The 24,757-nt window shown below is 40.9% G+C and overlaps 1 protein-coding gene across 1 annotated transcript in view; it reads right to left on the minus strand.

Annotated features, from left to right (window-relative positions):
- Nucleotides 1-24,757, minus strand: part of tulp4a (TUB like protein 4a) — a 32,497-nt gene that overhangs the window by 7,137 nt on the left and 603 nt on the right. The window contains exons 2-11 of the mRNA XM_070849158.1: nt 23,113-24,095; nt 9,430-9,558; nt 7,938-8,099; nt 7,244-7,424; nt 3,363-3,470; nt 3,025-3,191; nt 2,564-2,788; nt 2,111-2,345; nt 774-918; nt 29-173 (exon numbers count right to left, since the gene is read on the minus strand). Coding sequence (XP_070705259.1) covers nt 29-173; nt 774-918; nt 2,111-2,345; nt 2,564-2,788; nt 3,025-3,191; nt 3,363-3,470; nt 7,244-7,424; nt 7,938-8,099; nt 9,430-9,558; nt 23,113-23,364 — 1,749 coding nt within the window. The 5' untranslated portion in view covers nt 23,365-24,095. The remainder of the gene's footprint in view (nt 1-28; nt 174-773; nt 919-2,110; nt 2,346-2,563; nt 2,789-3,024; nt 3,192-3,362; nt 3,471-7,243; nt 7,425-7,937; nt 8,100-9,429; nt 9,559-23,112; nt 24,096-24,757) is intronic.

Raw genomic sequence — 24,757 nt, forward strand, 5'->3', positions numbered from 1 at the left:
AATCTGCCTGAGATAGTTTGACTTTTACCTGAGTGATGTCATCTAGAGGAAATTCCCTCCGTGTTAGACTGGGTGACCCAATCGAGGGTTTCCGTATAGGTAACCGTGGTGACCTGGAGATCTCTTGTGTAGCACGGGACAGCTTGGGCGATTTTCTGGGATCAATGTTGATCCTGTTGGTAAAGGGACAAACTAAGTCTCTACAGAGAAGGTAGCAAATAAAGAAGAAGGTTTAGGCATGCAGTGAACCAAAAAACAAGCGTAGAACATTTCATTAGAATCTAACATAGGGTTAATGAAGGAAGGAAGGAGGGAAGGAAGGAAGGATGGCTAAAATTTCAATAACTGCTGAGATGCCACACTAATGAAGAAATTTAATACACATTTGTTCAAAGGCTAATTCCTCCTTGTCATACTGTTGGAGGATAGAGTGACGGCAATCCAAGACTTCTGAATGCATCCTTTAGTAATCTGCTGTCACAGAAGCTTCTGAAATAAGGCTGAATAACTGGGATTTATGTGGAAAATGAAATATATCGAAATTGCCACAATAACTGATTGTTGAATCAAACTAAAATGGTGCAATATGTAAACTAAACCACCTTGACTTGATTTATTTAATACAGCCTCGAGAGAACCAAACAACCTCTTGTCCATTTCAAATGGGCCGATGATTGCTGACGGGTCAAAGAACCAAGTGTCACGCGCACAAAAACAGGAAATATTATGTGAAGACGACATGCTGCAGTTCACACAGGTCACATGTCGGTTACCTGGGCAGTTTGGGGGATTTGCTGCCCCTGGATATCTTTGGAGACTTCTTGCCAACCCAGTCGTCACTCAGCTCAATGTCACTGGAGTCTGAGCAGTTACAGCTGTCAATCATTGCAGATATTAGACTGTTGCCATATATCTCATCTGAGGAGAGAAAATAAGTAGAGGATAGAAAGAATTGAGTCCGTTTTGATTAAATATGCTATTTGTTCTCTTATTTACAGTGATGAAGCATGCATGTGTATCACCTTGATGTTCAAAGTTATGATTTGATTCTAGCTAAAATGTTCATAGTCATATTTCAAGGGGATAACATAATAGGAAAAAGGGAACTCAAATATGAGATGCTCCACAAAATGGCAATTTTTGGAAATTATTACAATAAAGTTGGCACTGCAGGAAATGTACTATAACAACCTGAAGGCAGGAACCTTCAGAATTTTCACGAAAAATGTTCCACCATTTCTACAGATGAACATTTAGTCCAAACCATTGTTTCAGTGGTTTCAATTCTTCTCTTTTTCCACAGTCATATGGAGTCTGAACCACTGCTGCTCCAGTTTAGGTCAAGCTAATTTATTTGATGGACATTAAAGTGTGGATGGGCTGGAACTATTTCATGGCTGGCTTCATTTATCACTGCGTGGGGAGGGTGCCAGTTGATTTATGAGGAACCCAGGGGCCATCAGAGCCCCCATTAAGCAGCTTTTAATTAACATGGGCCCAGTCTGTCCTATGTGACTAAAACATACTCACTCTTTGAGTTACAACTCAAAATACTAAAATAACGCAGAAGTACTGGAGCAGGCAAATATGTATTGGAGGGAAATATTTAATAGTCCTATTTAAATCTTATAGTCTGATAATCTTATAGATACATAATTGTATGTTACGATTAAAACAGTCATATTGAAAAAAACAAAGATATACATTTTGGTTCATGAACAGCTATCAAAATCCAGATCAGTGGGACAAAGACAAGGGAGTAACAAATTGTAATATACTTAACTGTTCAACCATTTAAATTGAATGAATGTAAAAAATCAGATAAAAAAAAAAAAAATTCTTACAAAGATGTAAGATTTTGCAGTGTAACTATCATTCCCACAAACCTTTTCTTAAACATATTTCATAATTAAAGAGCTCAATTTTAATAGCTTACATTAATAAGTATCTTCTGTATATAAATATTTTATTCATGTTAAAAAAGTTGACTTGAATGTTCCAGGTCTTACTGTTTAGATTATACACTCTAATAAAGAAACATCTTAATTGGGAATTTTTTTTTGTTTGGTTATCATGTTCTGTTGCAAATATGAAGGAGTCTAAATTTTACCTGTTTTCCCATCTGTCTTAGGGTCCATAATGACAAACTCTGGGCGCAGTTTACTTATTCGCCGGCCTTTAAGGATAGGCACCAGACCACCGAGATACTCCAGGTACAGAGTGTAGCAAGGCCCCCCGACCTCAGGGTTATCCTCCGTACGCTTCATAGTACAGTGCAGACGCTCGTTTCCAGCTGTTGGGTAGCTCACAAAATCACGCATGTTGTTGGGATCTGGGATTGGGGGCTGAAAGAGAAAGCATGGTGTTGTTGAAAAAACTAATTTTGCTGCTATCATTTTATCACATTTTATTTGAAGTGTAACACTAATAAGGTTTGTTATGCTAAGCTGCACTTAGTGTGACATCTATGACAGCACTGGCATGCATTGAGTAAGTTTCCAGGCAGCTCGTCACATTTGTTTTTATGGTTTTAATAGATTCAGCATGCCCCGTTTCATATTACCTTGATGGTGGGGACAAAAGCAGTAGTGACGTAAGAACAGAGGCGGGAAGGCATGGTGAGCTTGGCAACATCTTTTTCCTCCTTCACGGCTGTGGCGATGCCCTGCTGGCAGAGTAACTGCAGGCTGGCAACGCGGTGCTCCACTCGCACAACGTAGAGCGCCGGGCCACATGCCAAGAACAGACGAGAGTCCCGGTGACCCCAGCACAATGTGGTGATGGGGCGCTGCAGGGCGGTGGACAAGATACATTGGAGAGAAGACAAGATTGTTTTGTCACATTTAGTGCATGCTGCCCTTCATCCTTTCTAAAGGTTAACGTCCAAATGGGTGAGCTTTGAGGTTTCTGACTGTTAAGGCTGTGATAAAATTCTTTTTGAAAATAATTCATATACTTTTAATTCTCTTGGAAGGTTTGACACATCGACACATAGCCAGGTTTGGCCCAGTTTAAGTTGATCACCTGTGCTGGTGTGTCCAGTGTGTAGATATGTTCACCCCGCACGTTATAGAACTTGACGATGGCGTTCCTGGTGGGGGGAGGACAGGAGGGATCAGGGGAGAGGAGGGTCCTCTCCATCCCTGCCACTGCAAGGAGGTCCCCCTGTGAGCACCACTGGACCACCACATCTACAGCACACGTCACAGGAGAAAAAGTGACCATAATGTTGTGCAGAATAACATATGCAGCCAAAGTGAACAAAAAACTTCTCTAAACAAACTTTGTAAATAGGCATTAACAAGTAAGTGAGAGTTTGCTGTATAACTTTGGCGTGAATTGATGAGAAGACACCCACACACCTTTCAGACCGGTGCGGATGAGGGTGGGAGAGAGGTCATCGTAGTTGTTCATCAGGCTGATGTCTCCAGAGGTAAAGCTGACTGTCAGCAGTGGTTTCTGGCTGTGCACTGAGAAGAGCCAAAGGACAACAAACACATCTTAGACAGGCAGAATGAGAGCAACACGGTGCATGTTTTTACTTTTAAGTCACGTGGTACTGATAGTGGATGAAAGGTGTTAAAATTATACACACCTATTCACTGAATAAAATGCAATAAATTAGTTCTCTTTCAAACTTCACAGGGTTTTTAACCTCATGTTGCAAATCATAGAGAACAAGTAACATTAAGGCTTATTTCAGCCACAAACTAGCCTGATATGAAATATGGATGGGGCTGAAATGATTCATTGATTTGTTAATTCACAGAAAATGATGCGGCAACAATTGTGATGATTGATTAATTGATTCCTTTTTTCAAGCAAAGATGCTAAACATGGCCTAGTTCTATGGAATCAGATTTGTTTCAAAAGTTTCAAGCAAAACTTATTAAAAGTCAATCAAAATAAATGGATTTGAGAGAGAAAAAAAATGAACTCAAGCAAAAAATTATAACCTTCAAAATAAAAAATGTCTCTTGAAAACAAATAACTGTCTTTTATTTTGTTCAAGGATGTAGTTTTGCTCTCGCCCGCTCTCTCTTTTGGTTACGCTTCTGGCTTTTTCGTTTGCGCTGCCAGATTCTTTGTTTGAGTTTTGACACAAACCTATCGTGTGGGCGGGCTCTTTCAAGGTTATCATTTTTTGCTTGAGTTCATTTTTTTCTCTCTCAAATCCATTTATTTTGATTGACTTTTAATAAGTTTTGCTTGAAACTTTTGAAACAAATCTGATTCCATATAGTTCCAGCTTCTCAATTGTGATGATATGCTTGTTTTCTTTGTCTTATGTGACAGTAAACTGAGCGTTGGTTGCACAAAACAAGTGTTTTGATGGCATCACTTTGGGCTTTAGAAAGTTGTGATAGACATTTTCCTGATATTTTATAGACCAAATGATTAATTGAGAAAATAATCAACAGATTAACCGGCGATGAAAAAAACAAAGTTAGCTTCAGCCATAAAAAGAGCTTTTACACTGGCAACCTACAGAGGACAAGATGATTAATATGCATTTTAGGGGAGTGCCGTAAAAGTGTGTGTGTTTATTTGTGAGGCTGTCTGTGTTTACTATAGAGATAGTTTGGAGCCGTTACAAGAGAGGCAAGGACAGTTCTACATCCTTGGTGGCTGTAAATTATTTTCAGTGAGTTTCCACTGTGTCCTACTCACGCAATAGCACTAACACACACTCAGCACATATCTCACTGTTGCATTTGTGGCTGCAAACAAGTGGCATTCTCAGTCACACTGCTATAAATAAAACACCTTCAGCCAACCACCCATACGTTTTCCATTAAAACATCCTTGAGTCTGTCCTTTCACATAGTCCTGCAATGACCCAAATGCCTACACAAATGATATACCCACCTCTGCTTTTGACTTTCAGCCCAAAACTGTTACTACTTTCCTATAGTAATCCATTTACAATGGGTGTAAGCTGAAACTGAATTAAATCAGATGTATGCTGTTGCTGCTGTAAATGCAGTGTGTTGTGCTGCTGTGCATTGCAGTGATAATGGGTCATCATCATATATCACGACAGAGAGATCTAACAGGCAGAGGAGGAGGCGGCCTGGTATCTCCGTCAGGTTGTCGACTTGAAAGATAATTTCTATCAGGGCCAATCAATTGCTATTGACTGGTTTAATTAGTGAGTTAGAGCATAATCAGTGTTCCAGCTAAGGCAAGCACTTTTCAGCTTAACCACTTTGCCCATGGTGAAGAGGGGGAAAAAATAGCAAGGCGGGAGGAGGACAGACCCTTACCAATACAGCCATAGCAACTGGGACTAATTAAGCTCAAGAGAAAAGGAGGCAAAAAGACAAAACAGGATCCAATAAAAATGAGGTCGTTACGTGGGCTGGTGTACACAGTGAAAGCAGCAGGAGGGTGGGGAAAGCATGAAACACATGCAACTCCACCCGTGTGTGACTGCTCACATCCCAGTGCACCAGAAACACACTGGCCATCTAATGTACTGGCACTGGGAACCCACAAGATACACTCTCAGAATCACTGTTGACTGTTTATAATTATACAGTATATATCTGTATGCTGTCAGCAGAGGAAGCCAGTTCTACAAAAGCTGATATTCATTAGAGGATTAGCAAAGTTTGAATCATGACAATCTGAAAATATGTTAATTGGAGGGAAATCTACAAGGGATTAAGTATTTATATTGCAACTGTCACAACAGTTTTTTGGGGTTTTCCCTATTTTTTTCTCTGAGGTACTGATTCCCAACTATAGCATTATGGCATCACACTCAAGTACCAATAATATATCCTCCACACTGCAGGAAAGCATTTTCTAGGAGAGTCCAGGGAGATTTGGTTTAAGAAGGCACCATTTGTTTGGGTCAGTTCTTTTTGTTTTTAAATGTGCTACAAGAATAAAATTTACCTGGCTTGGCCATGAAAATACAAGTCAGAATAGATTAGATTAGATCAGAATTGATGTTTTCTGACATTTCAAAAAAATGGCGATTCAGAGCTCCAGATTGCGACCATTTACTCGCATTTCCACAACCAGAGGCAGTGCTACTAAATTTTATAACTAGAAGCAACAGTGGTGTAAAAAAATATCAATGTGTTAAGTTGCATGTCAATTAAAATGGTGCCCCTAAAATTTAGGGAGGGCCAGTACGACTAGTAGAAAAAGAGAGTCTGGAGCCCTGTTATTGCACCTTCATTCGAGACGATACATTTCCTTTTCCAGTTTTTCCAGTTAGAGGCTGGATTGATTGTCCACTTGAGTATGCAGTATTTGTGTTGCACATGAAGAGTCTGATGACGCACACCCTTGCACTGTGATGGCTGCTGCTGCTTTTATGACAACAGCTACTGCACCATTGCTGCAAGCAACACCAGCCCAATGCCAGGAGAGCTCTTTTTCACTAAGCTCCTCCTTCACCTCCTTCCCTCCATCTTTCACCGCAGCTTTATTAAATGAACAGACCTGATGTTGCATTGCGTAAAGATATTCTGTGCCTCATTCACATATCAAATGTGATTCTATTTAGAGTACATGAGGTACCATGTACTACTTACACAGGGCAAAGCAGGTATCTCAAGATAAGTGAAGGTTCATTGCTGGCTCCATTTGGAGTTCAGAAGCACACAGCAGAACATGCTTTGTGAGCTGATCCATTACTCTTCATTATTTGCTCATTTACCAATTATTTCTTTCTTTTATGTCTCAATAACAGATAATATGATATGCATTTTCAACTAATGACTTGACAGAGGACTAAGGCACAGCTTATGTCCACCTGTACACCAGTTCCTGAGTCTAAAATATTGATCAGGATCGCAGGGGGACTGATAATACCAGTGATAATAGAGCGCACGCCTACCAGCCATAGCTTGTGGCCCCACCTGGTGCCCTCAGTTAGAAATCTTTCCCCTTCCCCTTGGACTAAGACCATGAGGAGGAATTAATGGAGCAGTAAAAGGTGGAGGAAAAAGGAGGGGAGAGTTAGAAGCTCACAGATGGTCCCACATCTGCTTTCTTCTGCACCAACGTACCTATGCGTGAAACAGCTGGACTGTGCTACCTCTGCACCATAATCCCCAATCGCATAAAACCTCACTAGCTAAACCTATATTGCTCTCCAATTCTACATCAGATTACGCTCCTACAACATGTCTACGCTGGACATGTTTTAGTCACATTTTTCGGGTTGTGTGCCTGAAGATGCCATGAAGAGCCTTCTATTAAAATAAAGGCCTGAGCAGCTTACCTTGTGGTGGGGAGTAGTCATCAGAGTCTGTGTCGCTCTCACTGCTGTCCTCCACCAGAAAGCTGGGATAGTTCCAGGACATGCTGACGATGCCATCCGACTCGTGCAGCAGAATGTGGGCCAGCATGCGTCCATGGCAGTCCATCACTATCACCTGTCCATCCGCAGTACCAAACAACACCTAGAGAGAAATAGTAAAGGAAGAAAGAGGGGAAAAATGACAGAAATTTAACTTGGACACAAAGACAAAACAACAAAGATGAAAAGCGAGGCATGCTTAGAAATAAAAAAGGACATGACAGCTAGAGACCAAAGGGAACCAAGAGAAACGCATATCACAAGAAAAACAACTTAGAGAAATAGACAGAAATGGGATGAAGGTGATGAACAAAGACAGAGACACATATACAGACTGAAAGTTTGATGATGACCAACCTGATCTGACAATTTAACAGCATGAAAGCAAAAACATGGCCTAATAAAACCACAACACTTTCAAGACAGAGGATGTTTCCTGTCACTCACAGATGATACCCCTCAGGGTCAGTTTCTTCCTTCTGAATGACAAGTCCACATACCAAAAGTGGCAAATGAAAACCTAAAACTTCTACATCGATTAGCATTCAAAGGCCGGAACAGTGCTGAGCGGAAATGTCGCACCATCACAATTCTGTGGGGTGTGTGTGTGTGTTACCTGCTGGTCATCGGGGGTCCAGATACCACAGGTAATTTGGCTTTCCAGGTTGATCTCGGAGGACCAGTGTCTCTGCCCGCTGACTGATCCGACCAGGACAAAACCATCACGGTAGGAGATGAGAGCCTGGGTGCCATCATGAGACCAGGTGAAGTCGCTCACCTACAGGGCACCAGACACATTAGTTAGGGATAAAATGCCGATACTGACAGGATGCTAGCTTTGTTACTATAAAGCATAGCAAGTAAATATCTGAAAAATCCACTTTTGGATACACCATCAGCTGACTCTGATGTTCATTTCAACAGACATTTGTAATGAAGAACTGAAACAAGTACTCGGTTTATCAATAAGCTGAGTGACAGAAAAGGTATTAATAACTATTTTGATAATCAATAAATGGTTCAAGTAATTTCAGGCAAAAATGCCAAATGTTCTCCAATTTCAGATGTAAGGATTTGCTGCTTAGCTTTTTCATAAATGTTGATTATTTTGAGTTTTATTTTGGACTGTTGGTCTGATAAAACAAGGGATTTAAGGATACCACCTTGGGCTCTGGGGTATTATAATGAGCGTTTTTTTCCATAGAGTGGCACTATATGGACAAAATGATTATTAGTCTAATCATTAGTCGTAGCCCTAAAGTAAACTGCATAATGAAAAACAGGTCTTTATTAACCACGCTCAAGTTTTTTAGGTTCACTAGCGGGACTCCAATGATGGCAAAGATGAGAAATAATTTTAAAGCACAGGGGCCTCTAGGAGCCACTAGGGAGGCAGTTACACTGGCCACTTCACCTTGTTACTTTGAAATTTGTAGCTTCATCTCAGTCTGTGACCGAGTTTCCCTAAACTGAAATAACAACAGCTTGTGCTAACGTCTGTAAAAATTAATACACTTGTACCAAATGAACCTCCAGGGAATAAGAACAGAGGCGCAATTCCAAACTGTATAGACCACGTATATTTAAGAGAGGCTGATGTTTAGACTGTCATTACTAACTAAACTGATGACACAAGATAAGATGCCGTCAGGATGTGTCAGACTCTGCTCAGCAGATGGCAGTGATTGATGGATCAGGTCTGCCCATCATATGTTTGCTTTGGCGGTTGTTATTCAAAATCAGCACGTGCAAAGTTAAGGGATTTTTTTGTTTTCCAGTTGGGAAATGTTGGAGGTAAATGGTTCAGTAAGACACAATATAATGGAAATGTGTGTGTGTTATTTTAACTCTCCACACAGGGTAATATGATTGACATTTTATCATATTCATGAACATACTTTGTAAATCACTACTTTTTCAGTTTAAATATTTCTTTTGCTGATTCTTGTTTTGCTTGCACTATATTGTGCCTCTACTAGCTACTTACATGCACTCCATTATTAACTTTGCACTGACTGCACAGTAGCATGTTAAAACAAACCCAAGTAAAAATTACTTTTAACTTTCTAGATTCAAGTCACGTCGCATTTCTGTGTAATGTATTTTACCTGTGCCCCGCGGTCGTTGACCAGCTCCACGGACCAGCGGCCCTCATACTGGATCCAAACAAAGATCCCTCCATCTGTATCACAGGTGGCCAGTTTCTGGAAGGGCTCATTCCATCGCACCAAGACCACCTTAAAGACACAAAGAGAAATGAAAGGGAGAACACAAAGATTAGAGGGACTGTTCTGTTTTCTGATGACCCTGATGAAGGCTACAACCTGACCGTAACGTTCTTTAAGGGTTGCTGGAGTTTTTTCAGATTTTTCTCTTGGAAGTAGGTGAGGTGAAATTTCTCTCTCTCTCTCTCTCTCTACTCGGCCTCCATAGAAATTGTCTGTGACCTCGTCACTGTTCTCTAGCGAAATAAGTAATTCCAGATTGTGTTGTGTTTACTATGGCTGTCAAAGAATGTAGCAGTGGCCTTCCTGTGACACAGCTTTGCCCTTTTAACTAACTTTTAACATTGCCTTGTCAGAGTGCCCTTGATCAAGACTCTGACCCCTTGCTTGCACACTCACTGCAAGTCCCTCTAAATCAGAGCGTCAGCTGAAATGACTAAAATGTAGAGTAGAATCCAAGTTCCCACATTTCAATGAGCTAAATTTAGCATCGAACCAGATGAAAAATATCCCAAAGTGGGTTAGCCTCATTTTGAAAAAGTCCCAAAGGAGCTGCTAAATATCCTGAATATTACAGACAATGAGATTCAATTATTTCATCTCTTATCACTGTGTAGTCTAATCAAATCACACTTCTCCTGTGGAAACGTCTGAATGACCCTCCTTGTTTGAGGCTTGACACAGTAAACACTGGTTAGCTGATGTTGTATACGTTTCAATGTACAGGTTACAGTTCTTTTTTTTTTTTTAGTGCAAAGAATTTAGTTTGTTCAAATAAGAAATTCAGAATTACAGGAAAATCTAATCTAAAAGTAGAAATGAGAAGAAGGAGGAAGTGAAGTGAAAGAATGGACCCATTAATGCTTGAACACCTCTACAGAAAAAACTATTGTAATCTAAAGATCAGAAATACTGCAAACTGTACAGCCTCTAACATGAGTAACTCACAGATGCATTGGTTTCTGCATTTGTCCAGAGGTCAGCGGACACAGAAATTAATCATCATTTGCAAGGAATGAGATGCAGTTGAGGAAGGTGTTGATAACTGGCAGAGAGCACTATACAGAAGATCAAATTGTTTATAACCTCTTTCTTCGCCACTGTCACCCATCTTAAAAAGATTACAATCTCCACTCAGCCCCCTCCTCTCTCTGCATGTCTGTCTGTCTGGTCCTCTGTAGCGTGACTCAGCCTATTCCCAGGGGAATAATCCTAAGCAGGGTTGCAGCTCTGCTCTCACTGAGCGGAGCACGTGGGCTGTACACGCTCAAATACACACAACACAGGGATGGTTTTAGTGGGGCTTACGCTCTCTGAGTGCAAGTCCAACAGCGGCTGAGAGCTGGATAAGCTAGCCAGTCTTGCTCTTTTTTCCCCCTCCAACAACACCATCCCCTCCTGACCCCCTGCAACAAACACACAGTCCAATCTATCCGAGGTCCAGTGGAACAGGTGTCATTAACATACAGTACATTAACAGAACAGTTATGGAAAACTAGAGAAAACATTCTCAACGTCTTCTTGTGGCACTGCCACTTCATTGATTACAGCTGAACTGTTTAAGAAAAGGAGACAATTTTTGTACAAATAATAGCTGAGCACAAAACTACAATGCAAAAAATGTGATTTTTTTGACAAGCGTTTCATTGTGGAGGCCACTCACCTTGTCTGTAATAAAGAGTGCCTCTTCTAGCATCAGAATAAAATGATTTCCTTTTGAGTTAAATATAATAATATTAGGGTGCTTAAGCTTAAGGAAAAATGAGCAGTAGAGCAATATTACAGTCAAGGCCACACATGTAATGAGTGAGATGACTGTTTCAACCATCAGCTGTAACAATAGTGATAACAATTTCACATCATACTCTCACTTTTCTGTAAAAAACTGAGCAGCACAACACAATGATGGAAAAAAACCTCTGAACTGAGTTCTTATAAGCTTGGGAAAAGAGCAGACAAAGTCTAATGAGTCACAACCGAGGTGATTTGTGGTGGGAAAAATAATAAATAAAGTTTGCAAAGTTTGTTTAACGATAATCTGTATATGATGGAAGAAATCCCAGGTAGCTTTTGTTCAGGTGGGTCCATCTTCTAATTTAAGGTATTCACTTTGCACATTAACACTGCTACTATAAATAAAGTCCAAACTGAAAAGAAAATAGTTTGATTGTAAAACATTTCCGGTAGAAGATGCAATTATAACTGCAATTCTGATGTAAGTCAGAATTGCCAGTATTCAGTATGTCAGTATTCAGCTGGGCTTCCCAACAATTCCCTATTTGTCACTGTGTTGTGTATTGCTAAGGGTGTATTGGTAGGGTTATTCTAGGTGAACTTAACAGTGATCTCTCTCACACAAACATGTTTATATGATTACACCATGTGCAGCCCTCCAGTGTAATGACTATACAGTAGGATTCACAGCTCTCCTGGCCCTGCTCCCTCAGCAGTAAGATGTCCTGTGAGCCAGATTTACTAGGTTTTCACTCCCACTCCCAGTGGTATAAATCCTAATGTTACTCTATAGGTGTGTCTCAGCTGGCAAGCCGCAGGAAAGAGGACACAATGAGAACTGGACTGCTGCAGGTCTGCAGCTAAGGTCTCTAAGCCATTCTTACTGAGTTGACCATATTCACGGACCATTAAAAACGGCCTGCCATCTATCATTCAGCCACAGCAGTCACATGATGCAGCAGAGCTCACTGTGCGTAAAGCTGGCAAGCTTCGGCAGTAGTATTGTCAAAGATAAGAAGTTTTCATGCTCAAAGATCTCATTCAGGGAGTATAAATTTGTGTTGTTACCCCACTAACAGAGGTCTTTAACCTCTGGTGTGCAAAATGGATTTTCCAGATGGTATTATACAGTCAAATTCAGTTCCAGCCAGTGTACACATGAGACTTTAGATTAAGCTGGAACTACAGTTTGCATAGCATCATCCATATACAGAAGGCCAAAACATAGGGTTTACATATGCTGCATGCGGTCTTGTTTGTATGCACACTTATCTGCAGTCACATAGAGGTGAGAATAATCTCTGTATGTGTGTGTAAATTTAGCTCAATGTGGAGATTAGTGTGAGCTGGTCAGGCATCCCGCGAGGGGGACAGCTGAGCACCTCACTGTGATGCAGCACTCTGGGAGATCAGACGTCACATGGAGCAGGGATAAGAGTGAGAAGCCACAGGACAGCGAGGGGCCAGAGGGATCATGGGCAGACAAGGCACATGTACATAAGCCAACACAATAATTACGTACTGCATTGTCAAAGACAAGTACTAACAAAACTGAATCACTGTGGAGTAACTGATTAGTGCCCACATGCTCAAAGATCCTTTCAAAGTACCTTATGATGAAATATAACACAATTTAATATTTAAGAAATTAGACAGAGAGTTGCAGGAGGACTGCAGCGTGACGGACAAAGCCTTCAGCCACGTGTTTTCAACCTTGTCTTCAACCCATTCCAAACAGATCCTACTAAGAGAGGAGGAGACTACGTGGTTCAGATCCTTTTAATTCTACCCTTTGGCCGAAGCGTGGCCATTGACAACTTCTGCTTGGGAAGTTGGCACTGTCTTCACTCCTGCAGTGCCTGGCCGTTGTCATTGCAGCCCTGGCGCCTTGCTGGGACTTGGAGACTGGGAGCTGAGCTGACCCTAGCAACTTAACTGAGAAGACCAAATCAAATCAAGGGACAGCTTTGGGTTGCATTGGAGTCAGCAGAAGTGAGAGGACGCTGTGACAGTGCAGTGTCACAGTGGCGCAGTCGTGAGCACATGGGGTCCATGGCAACACTGGTGTCTGGCACAAAGGACTTTCTTTTCTGCAAGAAGGTTACAAATAAGCAGGCTGGACTGGCTGAACAGGAACTCTGTGTTTCAAAAGTATAGCTGAATATTGTCTTTGTCACTTTTTTAAAAAGCCACTTTTTTGGTCACATTTATACATGCGCATACCTAAATTACACTACATGCACAATGAAATTAAAGTACACATTAACCTCTTTTACGTAAAGCAAGGTTTATATGAATAATAAGATACATAAATAGTTACACCTATAAAAAGAAGATTTGTGTAGTTTAGTCTTTATTGTCCTACATGGGGAATTTAGATTGCATTTAGACACATCAAAACAGACTTATCCACCAGAAAAAAAAAACAAATGTTTTATGTTTAAAACATAAACAGCAGTTATAATAAAAATAAATAGAATAATGCTACCCGTTGTATGTGAAGCTGTTGGAATTCCTTGACTAATGAGTCAAGAATCAATGGAAAGTCAAGACCACCAGGAGGTAGATACCATACGAGCAAGCGAGAAGGACAGACTCTCCCCTTTTCCATTCCCAACACCCTCTACCCTCTCCTCCAATTCTGGGTCTGACATGAAATTAAATCAGACACAAAACTCAATTAATGAAAAGTGCTTCGCTGTGATGATACAAAGCAAGAAACCAAGATGAGCAAAGTCGGCCTGGAGTGATTTCCATTGTGGCAGAAAGGTCAGAAACCTTCAGGGGAGGTAGAATCTGAAATGTTTACGAGTAGCATGTGAAAAACCATAATCAATATTAATATCTGATAATATAGGTTATTACTGGGTGTGTTACAAACATAGAGGAAAGTGGCACTTAAATTTGATGTGATCCAGAAATGTTGAGCTCTGGTTGCTCATGCTTTACAATGATGCCACAAGGAAGTGATACTGATTTGGCTCTTTATGCCAAATTTATGTAAAGTGCATTATGATTTTTTCAGGCTGCCCCAAAGTTGTAATGCAACAGGAAACTGGGGGAGAGAATCATGACATAAATAAGATCTATAGCATCACAAGACACTAACTTGTCTACAGTTTTTCTATGTTGTATTTAATAGTTTTTGCCATCCCTTAGATGTGTTTCTGGACTTAATCTGTCAAACTATCAACGCAGTGGGTTGAGCTGAATCAAACTCACAAGGAGGGAAATGTGTTTGTTTTAGGCAAATACTGAACCTCTCTGAAGCATAAAAAGCGAACAAAGTAGCATACACAGTACAGACAGACATCCATAAGAGGAACTGTCTGGTGTTTAAATTTTCCATTTTTCTGTTTTCTCAGCTGTTTGCTGAGGAGGCTGGAATGAGAAGTTTTTATCCTGCTAAAGGCACAACTCAAAAACAGAGTGAACTTAAGTGTGCAGACTGGTCTGTGATTCCTGACTACGAGCACTGCTCAGAGCAAAAAGCACCTGCACTGTAAAGGCCTCGCTGTTTCTGTACACCTGGACCCGAGGAAGAAGGGGGCCTGAGTGTTATGCAACATGTCCTCTCTGAGGATAGATTAGCACACTAAAGCCCTTTCCACTAAGCACATTTGGTGAGACAATTTTAATGCAATGAATGGTTCATGTACTCTTCAACCCTGAGCAGGGATTCTAATGTCAAGAGGTCAGATAACGAGAGAGCAGAGGAAGATGTCCAAGAGGGCGAAGTGTAAAGGCACAGGGGAGGAGATCATGATAGGATGAAGAGGAGGATTGAAGGCTGTGGTGCAGAGGAAGGAACTACTGAGACAATATAACAAGACCAAGGAACACAGATTAGTGTCTGGACACGAGTGGTGATGGAAGCTGAGGTGAGTAACACTGAGGAAAACTCTGAGGCAGAAATGCAGCGCAGCCCATTAAAAGTGATGACTTTACCCCAACTTTCCTTAGCTTGTAATGCAGGAAAAATGATGCTGCATTGTGCCTGTCTTGCAATCCATTATTGTGGTCCCCATTAAGTCTGAACAGAGGAGTTAGCTGCACTGCAACACAGAAGTCATCATCCAGTATCCTCTTCCTACACTATGCCCATTTAAAATAGCTGTGCAGGTCTCGGATCAGTGCTTGTTCTTGCAAGGGGCTCTTATACCGAAGATATAAACTCATTTATTTATGAGGCCTTGCAAGGATGAACACGCATGAACACGTCACACAGAACAAGTTCAAAATGAGAGAGGGACACGTTAGCGATGAGATGTTTCAATGCCTGTACTAAAACTTCCATATTAGCCAATACAATGTACTAATCCAATACCAGGGGGATAAAAAAAAAAAGAAGTGTAAATATATTATTATTTCTAACTACTAACCCTGTATGATCGTGATATGATGGCTATCACTGTTGGATGGCTTGGCTCCAGTTAAACCCTTTGTAAAATATGATCGAACACATACAGGGACTGAATGAGAGCTTTCTAGCTAGTTTGACAGTCTGAACTGCAAAGGAACAGATTATGACATATAACATATTATATCATATCATATCAGGATGTAGAGTCACGCACTGAATCGGAGACAACTGTAGCTGGGGTTCATCTAAGAGAGTGACTCATTGCCTCCGATTTATCAGGATCAACAGCATTAGGGCTCGTGTCCACATGGTGTTTTTTTTTTTTGTTCCCAGTGAGGACAGAGCATATGCGGGCGCATGCGACTGCCAAGATAAAAGCACTGCATCCAGCTTTTTTTTTTTTTCAGAACACTCCACCTTTATTAAGCGGTCACTCAGAGCATTTCTAGTTGAAAATCTATGAACTTTTCAGAAAGGTGCTGGTGTCGTCACCACTAAACTCGCCTGTTCAAAGTACGAGGGCAAGCATTCTCCTGTTAGTGCTAACAGAGACAAAAAAACAAAGATAAACAAATACAAATAATTAATAGAAAGCGAACCGGCGATGCGCGTTCAATATATATCATAGAAACAAAGTGTTTCTTTCACCGAACACGTGCAAAGAAAAGCTCTATGGGGACATGGGCTTTTAGGTGAAGAGTGCACAGACTCTATGAAGTTCAAAAGTCAAAGAGGCACAACAAACTCATACCATAACTCTTGAGTGCTTGACAGACTGCTAAAACTTAAGCATTACTTTGCAGCTTTAGTCAGACTAAATTATCAAGTGAAAATTTTTATGGTTAATAAAGCTGCACTGACTTCGACCCATGGTGTGGTGGTAAACATGAGCTGGTTCCCTGGGGTAACCAGTCTCTGTTGGATTAGGGCCTCACACATTTGTCCTTTTTGCCTTAGCCAAGAGCCTGGATTTAGCCTCAGAGGGGAAAACCAACAGGTGGGACTCCTGACTTTGGGCAATTATCCACCCATAAGACTCATGGGAAAGGTGGTGAGGTGCATATGAACTGTTCCAGTAGTCACACATCCATCACCAAAAAGGGGTTTCAGTCACAGCAATTCATAAACACAATGACATTGTACTGAGGACTTTATCAAGATGCATATTTTTAGCAACCACAGTGAAAAATATCCTCCCCTGAGATTTTAACTTAATGTTCTACTTTCTCTTACAGTGTCCTTGCTCAAGAAATAGGAGTCGCACTGTGCTTTCTAACTGCGAGCAGCTACTGCTTACTGTAGCAAACATGCACCTATAGGCCAATGATGATGGAGCAGTAAGGAGGACTACATCAGGATCAAAACGCATACAGCATATCGAGGCAAACAAAAGTTATGTTGGGCCAGTAAACACAATCAGCCAATTGCTTGATTGGAACTAAATTCAGCTAACTTTGTGAGTGGCATTACTACATCTGCTGTAATCTACTCTGTCTGTGCTCTACACACAGTCCTGCGTGTTCTATGTTGCGGCCACAACATATAATTCAACGGACAGTGTGAAGAGCATCGGCTTCCGGAAAACGGACACAGGCAACATCACCAACGATGGCATGTCGATTACAGTTTTACTTCATAGGTGAAATGGTGGTCAATCCTAAAACCACACACAAGTTGAAATGCAAAAGAACATCTACTGTGACTCTCAGAGAGTCATTGAGAGATGGCCATCATCTGTGGACAGGGCCAGGAGGAAAGTCTGTTTTGAAACCATGCTACCAGTATCTATTCACCCAATTATATCTGCTGGTTAATATTCATCTGCTGTTATTTCTTAGATAAAATGTTTGAATTGAGTTGTTTAAGTTTATTTAGCAATTTTTTTTTTTATTAATGTTAGATATTGGATATCACCTCTAATATATTCCAATTTCATATTTATTTCTCCAAACAATTAAAGAAATAAACAAATGCAAGCATCAGACTGCGACACACTGATTCAACAATGGAAAAGCATCAAAGCAGTGGATATTTTCACCGGAAATAAAAGCACTTCCCTCACAGAGTAAAGCATGTATCTATGATTCTGCTGTAAGACAAATAGCACAGCTAGCAGTTGACGGGATTCTGACAGACAATTTGCCCAAAACCTGTGCTGCAGCCAATTTCCTTGTCAACATGCTGACAGTCATTGTCAAGCCTGTCTCCGATGTTCAGCTCTCATAGAGAATGAATGGACTCCTAGAGACTAGCTGCTCAGTCTGCTCAGCATCTGACTGTAATGGAAAAAAAAGCACCTGATTGTCAAAGGAGGCATTGATCTATTCTGATGCTGGTCCCTGGGGCATTACTCTGCAGCATCCGAAGTACAGTCACATAAAAAGACACAAAACTTATTACTTTCATCTATTTTTTTCAATTATATTTAACACGCCTGCTGCTCAAGGTTAGCAGGTCAGTTAAGATAATGATATAAAAATAGTATCAGGACACTTGAGGACAAATTCTATTTTGATACAACTTTTTCACTTGTCAGGTTGATTTATTTTTAGTCTGAAAAGAAATGTCACTCAAACAGAAAGACCTAAATTGTTCTTCTGTTATAATATTCATGCTCATGTGTGAAACAGCCACGATGTGAAAAAGCTCTTAACATTATTCCCATCAACCCGATGATCAATTGCCTCAAATCAATTTGAAACAGTAACCAAAGTAGTCATGTTAAGCAGTATTAAAATGAATAGTCAATCTCCAGAAATCTAATTAGCAACTATTTTGATGACCAATTGATCATTGATCATCAATATTTCAAGTAAAAATGCTAAACATTCACTGGTTCTAGCTACTCCAGTGTAAATATTTGCTGCTTATTTCTGCATTGCATCCTCGTGACTGAACTGAATATCTGTGGGTTCTGGACTGCTGGTTGGATAAAAACACTATTTGAGGACACCATATTGGACGCTGAGATATTGCAATCAGCATTTAAACACTAAATGATTAAACCTACCGTGAGTTTTTAACTGGTTATAAAACAGTCTCATTTTAATAGTGATGCCTCTATACAATCTACACAAGCAAACTAAAAGATTGGTTATACTGGCTCTTTCTATTTTCCAATTCTAAATGCCTGCCGTGGGGTCCAATTCAAACGAAACAACTGACCCCCATTTATCCCGGCTGTCTTCCCTGTCCTCCTGGGCTGGTCACACCGCTTGCTGTGGCTCTTTTGCCGCAAAGTCTGGCTGGACTGTGGGGAGAGGCTGTGGGCATTGATCGTCTCAAAGTCCACTAATCGAAATCAAACCCCCACGCGTCATTTTCTAGTGTGAATTTCTATTTTTCTGTTTTCCACAGGGACCATCAAAATTAACACGAAAAGAAAGCTCCATGTGCTTTAAGAGCCAGATGAATTGGTAGATTAACTGATAAATGAAAATATCGCCTCTTCAACACGTGTACAGATATTTTTGTGTTTTTGCCTCTCACCCACACACATACCATCACAAAAACAGAGATTTTTTAAAGGCCTTCTTAAGTGCAGATATTTCAAAACACTGCATCTTTGTAGATATGGAAAACGTAGCATATGGGAAACAATGACATCATCACCTAAATTTGCTCATGCCCATCGCTGTTTTGAGTAATGACCATGGCCTGATACAACAACAACAACAACAACAACAACAACAACAACAACAGGGGACTACTGGTTTGTTTTTGTATGATCAGCACTGCTAGGTCTAATTACAAGTTTACTATGGTTTTACATCATTTACTTTAAAAAAAAATAAGCTCACCACGCAGTATCAAAAAGGTGCTCTCTGGTATTTGATGTATTGTATACATTATTGCCACATCTATAATAATAGAACAATACATTCAAAAGTTGTTTGGTTGCTTATAGATATGGAAAATAACAACAACATGCTGACTTGACAGTGTAATGTGGGTCTGAGTATTTTTGCTAAGCCACCAAGCTCCATGAAAAACACAAAGCAAATAATACAGCAGTTTGCTTCCAACACCCACAGTGAAAAGATGGTGGTGGGAGACAGAACAAAAAGAGCATGGCACGACACACATACACCTTGCTCCCTTTGAAGCCGTTACCTATTAATTATCTCTCACCCTGGATGAAAGGGAATTAGGCACAGAGAGGAGGACGAACCTTCATCAGAGACGTACAACAGGCCTTGGACCCACAAACCCTTTTCATTATCTGAAGAAGATCACGAGAGCCTTCACAATAGGTGCTAGAGCAGGACAACAGCTGAGCTTCACCAAAATACAGGATGCTTTTATCAAAAGTATCTTGTAGTGTCAGCTTTTTCTATCAAGGATGGACTCAAGTATAAATAAAACCCTCTATCTAGACAGAGGCAGTGCAACACTCCACATGAATACAGTCCTCTGCCCGTCGCCCACTTCTTAACAGATGTCTGACAGCTTAAGATCAGTCCTTTACTTTACTACATTGCCTGTATTGGGCCAAGTCCAAAAGACGCATCAATTCAGATGCTCACTCACTTATTAGAATGATCACAGGACACTCTGGTCTATACATCAACAGGAATAATGGCCAAACTTAAGGATGCTGGCGTAAGTATTGATCTTGGCAGCACTGGACTGCTACAGGATGAGTTCATGTTGCCTTTTTTGTGCATGCTCATTCATAACATGACTTGAGCTAATTTATCTGAGAGGACACTCGTCACCAATGACAAGTGCTCAATGACAGCACTGACGTTTAAAGGACAGGACTGTCGGGGGACGCGACCGCTTTTACTGCTGAGCGTGCAGCTTTTGAAGACAAAGGAAGGTTACCCAAATGTATTGACATAGCTATTTCAAAAATAAACTTTAAAAATGAAATACTTGTGTATTCGGGAGAGCTTGTGACTGTTCTAAAACACATTTTGATTCCTAGTCAGGACTGCAGACTATATAGCATGCTCTTGGGGGTTATTTTCCTTGTTGTTGAACTGTATACTGCAAACTGCATTCTCGCCTCTCCTTGACAGAACTGGGATGGAAAATGACGCAAGTGAGTGAACAGATCTGTCATAACTTGACAGAATTCATTAGGCAGTGTGATTTCCACCACTGTCAGAAACCCGAAATTATGCATAGGCTGGACGAGTGATGATTTTGAGTTCCCCAAAGCATTTATTTATTGCTTTTCATCAGAGTGGAAGTGGAGAGGGCATTGCTGCTTTCATTACTGGTGCTGGAATGAGGTCAGAGGGCAGTGGGGAAAATCTGCATCTGCATTTAAAGTGAAAAGCATTTTTGGAGATGAAAAGTTACAAATTTGTATCAAAATAACATTAAAGTCAGAGACACAAAGTTAGAAATTGTACTGTTCAGTTGCATCCATAATTTACCCCATATGCAACTGAACAGTACAATTTCTAACTTTGACAACAGTGAGGTAGAGACCAGTGGGAGCTTTAATTCAAGTCCATCAAGAGTAAAATGTTTCTCCTCCAACACATCATGGTTTATTCAGCAAATACTGATGATGATGATGATGATGATGAAGCAAAGACAGTCTGAAACATTTTGTGAATAAAGCATGGTGTACTGGAGAAGAGCTGTGCAATGTGTTTCAGTTTTGATGGATTTACAGTTGAATGGCAACCAAACTATAAAGATATAGTCTATTATATCTGTAGAAAACATGGGAACTATTGTGTTATATTTCAATCAATGGAAGGGCAGCTGTTGCACCTGCATCACCTAATGGAGAGCCAATAAAAAAACAAAACACCATTATCATACAAGTTCAGTCAGTGATACTGGCAACCTGCATACACAAAACATATGTGTGTCATAGTGAACTTTAATCTGCTTAAGTAGCCACCTACTTAAGCAGATTAAAATTCACTATGTTATCAACTCAAATTCACATGTGAAAAAAGTGGGTAAAATAGAGTTAGTTTCAACCTCCTCCACACTGCATGCACCAAAACAACAAAAGGGAAAATTCAGTACTTGGACCACGTTCAAGTGGGCAGAGTTAAATGACATTTCTGCTGCGCTTCTGTCACTCTCTGTGGGGATTCATCCACTCTCCCCTCAGCTGCCTTATGGAATGCTGACTCAGCACCTTGCTCCATCTGACCAACAGCTACACCCACTAAAAGAGAAAACGCAACCTGTGTGCAATCTCCACTAATGCCAGCACTGCTATATACTGACTGGAATATTCATATACATGGCGAGCAATTGACCCCAACTTTATTCAGCTGATCTCTCCAATAACAAAATAAAGGATCTCATTGCACTTGTAGTGGGAAACTTTATAACCATGTTGAAATATGGGAGCAATGCCAGAGAGTGGGGCACTGAAATGCTTTGACTAGGAGCAGCGGAGAGATCTAATGCATAATCACCTGCTGTAGGAAGACTCTCTGCCTGCAACAGCACAGGGTCTGCCACCCTTCAACTAAGGTACAACAACTCTGCTTGGCAAGACACTTGTTGCCACACCTGGTCTAAATAAGTGCAGTACTTGCAGCTTCAAGGACATTGTTCAGCACCTGACCCTGCAGCTAAAAACTTCTAAGACTGTACTCTTCCATCATATTTTTTATGAGCCCAGAGTGCTACTAGTGATAAAAGGATAATTATCAGTCATTTGCATTCCCCTGCATCATAGGTGTAAAGGACTGAGGAGGTCTGAGAAGTCTGTTTGGAGGTGATCAATAATCTGTTATTATAAGAATACCAGCAGAGAAACTGATCTTGTATTTACTGACAGTGTAGAGGGCAACTTGATATATGTATTGTTTTATATGTTTAATAGGTCAAATGCAAAAAATTCTGCTTTAAATTAATCAATCCTAAACTATTTTCAGTGAGTCAGAGTAGCCTTCAGTTATAACACACCTGAGAGTATTAAATTAATGATTTTGGAAAAAAAACGTTTTCTTGTAAACACAATATGATCACTACTTTTAAGAGCAACACTGAAATAGAAAAGTACTGGTTGGTGGGGCATATTGATGTTGAAATAAATATTGTCATTGTAACTTTTATGATGATTTTTTTGTCGTTAGTTCTTTGCCTGTCCTTTAACACAAATATCTTTACTCTAGTATGAATGATCTAATATGCATTTAAGATAAACTTTAATAATACGACACGGGGATATTCATACAGAAGCTCAAGAGTCAAAAGTAGGGGGAAGACTAACTGACTAATAAATAGAAAAACATAACAAAAAATAAAGACACCACTCACTTATAAAGATATGACCATGATGGGTTTTTGCTCATGATAATTGCAATACAGTACACGCATAGTGTGAAGGACGAAGAATGTAAAAAATATATCAAATACTGCACAAAGATTGGACTGCACGGGATACAGGCAGGATTTACACGGGACAACTGCACGGTATAAAAAAGAATAAACAGGGTATGTAGCCTGGGACATTCACCGTCCCATGAAACTCGTCTTACCTCGCTGTTGTGCCCTCTGAGGTTGAAGTTTACTCTCTGCGGGGTGGGCCGGTCCCTTCTGCAGTGGCTGGAAGTGAACGTGACCCCGACAACTCCTCGGCCGTTCCCGGTGGCGAGCCAGCCCTCCTCGTAGTAGCGCTTCCTGCACACCGGCTTCTCCTTCTCGCTCTTGGGCACTCGGCCCTTCCAGGACAGGCACAGGATGTTGGAGTCGCTGCAGAGGACCGGACCATGCTCCACGGCGGCGAACATCCCTGCAGCTCTCTACAAAACACCCAGAGGGAGGCCGGGGCTTCTTCGGAGAGGTCGGTACCCTTATGAGCGCCTCTCCTCCGATGAGGTTATTGGTTTGGTGTCGGGTGTGAGACAGCGACAACGGTGCATAGTACTTGCGCTTTCCCTTGGCTATCTCGGTGATTTGCAACACGGATTAAAGGTGATCAGTGAAAACTTCTCCACAAACAAGAATGAGGTTACAAAAGTGTGGACTTCAGCATTGCTGGGGTGAAGATATAGCTGAATGGGCTGCATACACAACAAAAGGCACTCATTCAAGTCATTTTGATGTGTTTGATCAGCGAGCTGCTTTGTTGGTCCTGTTTGGTTCACAAGGAAACAAATAAGAAGCAGGAAAATATTTAGAAATCCAAAGTGGCAGATTCCAGACTCACATCAGCTGATCAAAAACTAACACAAAAGGTGTTTTTTTTCTTGTAAACTCATCAACAGGCAACGCATCCATTTTCCACTCGATCCGTCCCAGTGCTTCCAGTTGATGTAAGAATCGTCTCTGTCCAGTTCAGTGTGTCATGTCTGGGCTCCGTGTCCTCCTCACAGGACCCCGGCCGTGTGTGTGAGAGGAGGAGGAGCAGGGACTCCTCTCCATCAGCTGTCAGCCCGCAGGAGAGCTGCTTCTCCCGCTAACGTCATCACGTCTGCCAGCCTGCCTTGTCGACCCGCCTCGGGGATCCCATGGAGGACTGCTGGAAAACACAAAAGAGAGAGTCTCATTTTAAAATGGGCACCAAATAAACAAACGAGTGCTGTAAAAAAAAAAAAAAATCTGTTTAAATCGTTTAACAAAGCGGACAAGGTGCCACCGTACAAGCAGTGTAATGTGCCGCCCACAGCCGCCAATTTAAATATTAATGCGCTGGCCTAAAATTACCCCTCACTCACCGTTACTTATGTCACTTCAGTTCAGGACTATCCTGCTCAGCGGAAGGATATTTAACTAATTGCTGAATTATTTAAAACAGAATCACGTATCATTTTAGCTTTCCGTTTTATTAAAAGCTATACCAACGGAACAAAGCGGCCTCTCGTGGATAAATGGTTTAAATAAACAATAAAAGAAGGAAACAGACTAAAGGTAAACAACAAAACAGAGATAAAAAAAAGGCGAAAGAGTTATCCAACCGGTACCGTTAGCCAAGACAGACCAGTGGGCTCTAACGGACGTCAACAGATCCGACAATAAAATGACACCCGGTGGACAACCGTTGTTCAAAAATATAGTCCAAATACGGGTTAAATCAAAGAAAACATGATGCCCACACCAGTCCAAATAAGACTACGGTACAAGAACATCACACACACCTCCAGCAAAAGAAATACTCAAATATAGAACAATATGCCACTCAGT

The sequence above is a fragment of the Pempheris klunzingeri genome, chromosome 18 (genome assembly GCF_042242105.1).
Source record: "Pempheris klunzingeri isolate RE-2024b chromosome 18, fPemKlu1.hap1, whole genome shotgun sequence".
Lineage (NCBI taxonomy): Eukaryota > Metazoa > Chordata > Actinopteri > Acropomatiformes > Pempheridae > Pempheris > Pempheris klunzingeri.